Consider the following 4,573-nt stretch of genomic DNA (forward strand, 5'->3'; position numbering starts at 1 on the left):
TGTGTGAGTAAGTCCTCCTTGTCCGGGTACGTAGTAGATAGATGATTTGACTAAGTCCTCCTTGTCCGGGTACGTAGTAGATAGTTGATTTGATTTGACTAAGTCCTCCTTGTCCGGGTACGTATCCTTGTCTGGTAGTTGATTTGACTAAGTCCAGTTGATTTGGGTGTAGAGATAGTTGATTTGACTAAGTCCTCCTTGTCCAGGTAGATAGTTGATTTGACTAAGTCCAGTTGATTTGACTAAGTCCTCCTTGTCCAGGTATGTAGTAGATAGTTGATTTGGGTGTACAGGTTTCCGATGTTTGCTTCGTATCCCACAGTAGGTGTATAGTTGATTTGGGTGTAGAGGTTTCCTTGTCCGGGTACGTAGTAGATAGTTGGATGTTTGCTTCGTATCCCACAGTAGGTGTCCAGTTGATTTGGGTGTAGAGATAGTTGATTTGACTAAGTCCTCCTTGTCCAGGTAGATAGTTGATTTGACTAAGTCCAGTTGATTTGACTAAGTCCTCCTTGTCCAGGTATGTAGTAGATAGTTGATTTGGGTGTACAGGTTTCCGATGTTTGCTTCGTATCCCACAGTAGGTGTATAGTTGATTTGGGTGTAGAGGTTTCCTTGTCCGGGTACGTAGTAGATAGTTGGATGTTTGCTTCGTATCCCACAGTAGGTGTATAGTTGATTTGACTAAGTCCTCCTTGTCCGGGTACATAGTAGATAGTTGATTTGGGTGTAGAGATTTCCGGTGTTTGCTTGGTATCCCAGTTTCCGGTGTTTGCTTGGTATCCTACACAGTAGGTGTATAGTTGATTTGACTAAGTCCTCCTTGTCCGTTGATTTGGGTGTAGAGGTTGTCCGGGTACATAGTAGATAGTTGATTTGGGTGTAGAGGTTTCCGGTGTTTGCTTGGTATCCCAGTTTCCGGTGTTTGCTTGGTATCCCACACAGTAGGTGTATAGTTGATTTGACTAAGTCCTCCTTGTCCGTTGATTTGGGTGTAGAGGTTTCCGGTGTTTGCTTGGTATCCCAGTTTCCGGTGTTTGCTTGGTATCCCACACAGTAGGTGTATAGTTGATTTGACTAAGTTCTCCTTGTCCGGGTACGTAGTAGATAGTTGATTTGGGTGTAGAGGTTTGACTAAGTCCTCCTTGTCCGGGTATGTAGTAGATAGTTGATTTGGGTGTAGAGGTTTCCGGTGTTTGCTTCGTATCCCACAGTAGGTGTGAGGTGACTAAGTCCTCCTTGTCCGGGTACGTAGTAGATAGTTGATTTGGGTGTAGAGGTTTCCGGTGTGAGGTGACTAAGTCCTCCTTGTCCAGGTACGTAGTAGATAGTTGATTTGGGTGTAGAGGTTTCCGGTGTTTGCTTCGTATCCCACAGTAGGTGTATACTTGATTTGGCTAAGTCCTTCTTGTCCGGGTACGTAGTAGATAGTTGATTTGGGTGTAGAGGTTTCCGGTGTTTGCTTCGTATCCCACAGTAGGCGTGAGGTGGGTGTAGACCTGGTGACAGCTCTCAAGATCACTAAGTCCTCCTTGTCCAGGTACGTAGTAGATAGTTGATTTGACTAAGTCCTCCTTGTCTGGGTACGTAGTAGATAGTTGATTTGGGTGTAGATGTAAGATCATTAAGATCCTCCATGTCCGGATACGTAGTAGATAGTTAATTTCTGGTGTTTGCTCCGTATCCCACAGAAGGGTTGATTTGGGTGTAGAGGTAGGATCACTAAGTCCTCCCTGTCCGGATACGTAGTAGATAGTTGATTTCCGGTGTTTGCTCCGTATCCCACAGTAGGCGGTGTTTGCTCTGTATCCCATAGTAGGTGTGAGGTGGGTGTAGAAGTAAGATCACTAAGTCCTCCCTGTCCAAATACGTAGTAGATAGTTGATTTCTGGTGTTTGCTCCGTATCCCACAGAAGGTGTGAGGTGGGTGAAGAGGTAAGATCACTAAGTCCTCCCTATCTGGGTACGTAGTAGATAGTTGATTGGTCTTTGCTCCGCATCCCACAGTAGGTGTGAGGTAGGTGTAGAGGTAAGACCACTAAGTCCTCCCTATCTGAGTACGTAGTAAAGCGACCAGTGAATCCTCTCTACCCTTTGCCTATCTTAGCTTTGTGTCCTTGGATGAACCTGGAGAAGAGCTGACACACACGTTTCCTGTGGAAATCGATACCTGAGAATACTCCCGGGTGAAGTGCTACATCGGTATTTTCCGTTCACTTGCAAATTTTATCTATAAAGTTAAGTAATACCAACAATGGGGGAGGAGGTGATGGCTACGACCGAGTGGAGACTCGCGACTTCACGAGAGTCCATCAAATTGAGTGGATAATCCCGCCAGGTGCCAGTGGTTTCATGGGCTCAGTGGACCATGGTTTGCTTTGGATTGAATAGGCCCACTTCAAACCACTCAGCATTGGGAAGCCCATAACTTATGTGTGGTCTTAGTCCACATGACATAATGAGATCACTACTCACTCCAAAATAAGGCATAACCATCATTAAACCAAAGACTAAGAAACAATTATTATCACCTCTTCGTTTGAAATCATCTTAAGAAATATAATGCATGCATCCAATAGAATTAGAGATTTTGAGAGTGAAAGAGTTCAAGATAATAATTGGTGGAGAAAAGATGCTAGTTAATTACATGCATGTATGCACTTTTTATATTATGAAACATCTAAGAAAAGTAGTTGTGTCTTATATTTTGAAATAGAGGGAGTATTTATTTGTGGTCTCCATTGCTCATGCCTTTCTTAATCCGATTTGAGGCATATGACACAGAGTGTTCAAACTCTATTGTTTTATATTTTCTTTTGAATGGAAAGAACAAGAGGACAGAGGTGCTGTTTCTTTCCCGGATCATAAGACGATTAAAAGTTAAAAAGCATGCATAATTTCATATCCTTGGTGGTCCTATGGATCAAACAAACATTCCACTTTCTCGCTTAAAAAGGAACTCCAAGAACATGTAAGCTATAGCGACTAGAAACAAAAAACTATATTTGACTATTATAATTACCACTCAGCTCAGATCTCCAAATTAAGAGTACGTTCAACACGGCACATCTCAAAATTCAATTGCAAGAAGACTCATTAATTAGGCTGATTGGCATAAAATTTATTGCATGTCATCACAAACATGAATAACTAAAAGTTTCAGTGCATGTCATCACATATTGAGGCTGACTGCATCTTGTTGTGTATAGGATTTAATTATTTCCATATAAAAAAGAAAGAGAACATAATTCACGAACATTGAGGAAAAATTACTGATCAGTTCGAACTGATCATACATAGCTCTCGTTTATTCCTTTCAGTGATCACACTTCTATCAAGTGCTAAATCAACATCTGTCACTCTTGGGACGCCCATCTTTAGTCCCTGTCTGCAGAAATATCGGTCTGCCTATATAGTAGGTTTATTAACTCGGAAACACACACACACGCACATCGATCGAGAAATTAAACTCCGATCTGGTACTTCGCCGGTGCTATAAAATTAAAATTAGCGATGCAAAATCATGTGGAGAGAATGGTGTGGTAGAAGTAATTAACTGACAGTGGTGATATATATGATCACTGTCAACAAAATTCATGCGTGGATGGATGTGTTCATCAGTGGTGCTGTGGATTAGGGCCACCAGGGCTGAGCCTCTTCGTCCCGTCGTACCAGTTATCCGGCGGCGTGTCCGGCCGGGGCCACGCCGTCGTCGTCGTCGTGGTGGCGGTGGCCGCCGCCGTCGGGCTGCCGTCGACGACAATGGCGTCCTGCTGCAGGCCGCGGCGGCCGAGCAGGCCGGCGGCGCGGCGATCATCGGAGAGCGGCGCCGGCGAGGAAGCGAGGACGAGGACGAGGACGAGGACGACGCAGAAGCACAGGGCAAGCTTTGCCATGGCTTAATCAGTGGTGTCCTGATCGATCGATGGATGGCTATAGCTAATCGCGAAGTAGCTAGAGCTGGATAGCTTAGGTATATATAGGGGGGTGCCTCGAACTGCAGAGCTAGTACGTGCATTTAGAATTAATCCCGGCATACGAGTTTTTAAAAGGAAATATTGATCAAATTGTGTGTGCATGGTCGTGTAAGCTCGCACTCATATCGATTGGTCGTACGTAACGCACGATTTGCGTTACAGAGAAATGGCCATCGTGCGTGAGACGCAGCTGCTGGCCAACGTGGGTTCAGCGTGTATTCTTCTGAGATACGGCTAGGCATGCATACATGTCTAATTTTTTTTAGATAATGGATTATATTAAACCCGTCCTCTACACATTGTGCGGTGCATACAGCCAAAACCCTAGTCACGAGTACACAAGACTTCTCCCATTACATAGGAACATACAAATAAAAGTTTAACAACCGATGAAAGAGGAATAAAGGCTAAGATTCAATTCTTCGAAAAAAATCCATAACTCGCTTCTTCAGAATCCTGCACTTGATGTGTACTTCCTCTCCTTCAACATTTTTAAGAAGCAAAGACCAAAACCTTGTCCAATGAGTTGTCTTGAATATCACCTTTAAGAAAGAAATATGATTGTAGCTGTTAAAAACTATGTTATTCCTACTAAG

At 43.6% G+C, this 4,573-nt stretch overlaps 1 protein-coding gene across 1 annotated transcript; it reads right to left on the reverse strand.

Moving 5' to 3' along the window:
• Positions 1 to 3,206: 3,206 nt before the first annotated feature.
• LOC9266658 (CLAVATA3/ESR (CLE)-related protein 2) lies at positions 3,207 to 3,971 on the reverse strand. Its single transcript, XM_015787120.3, has one exon. It carries the CDS (start codon positions 3,894 to 3,896, stop codon positions 3,618 to 3,620), a length of 279 nt encoding a protein of 92 aa, XP_015642606.1. The 5' UTR covers positions 3,897 to 3,971; the 3' UTR covers positions 3,207 to 3,617.
• Between the last annotated feature and the right edge of the window lie 602 nt (positions 3,972 to 4,573).

This window comes from Oryza sativa, chromosome 6 (genome assembly GCF_034140825.1).
Source record: "Oryza sativa Japonica Group chromosome 6, ASM3414082v1".
Classification (NCBI taxonomy): Eukaryota; Viridiplantae; Streptophyta; class Magnoliopsida; order Poales; family Poaceae; genus Oryza; species Oryza sativa.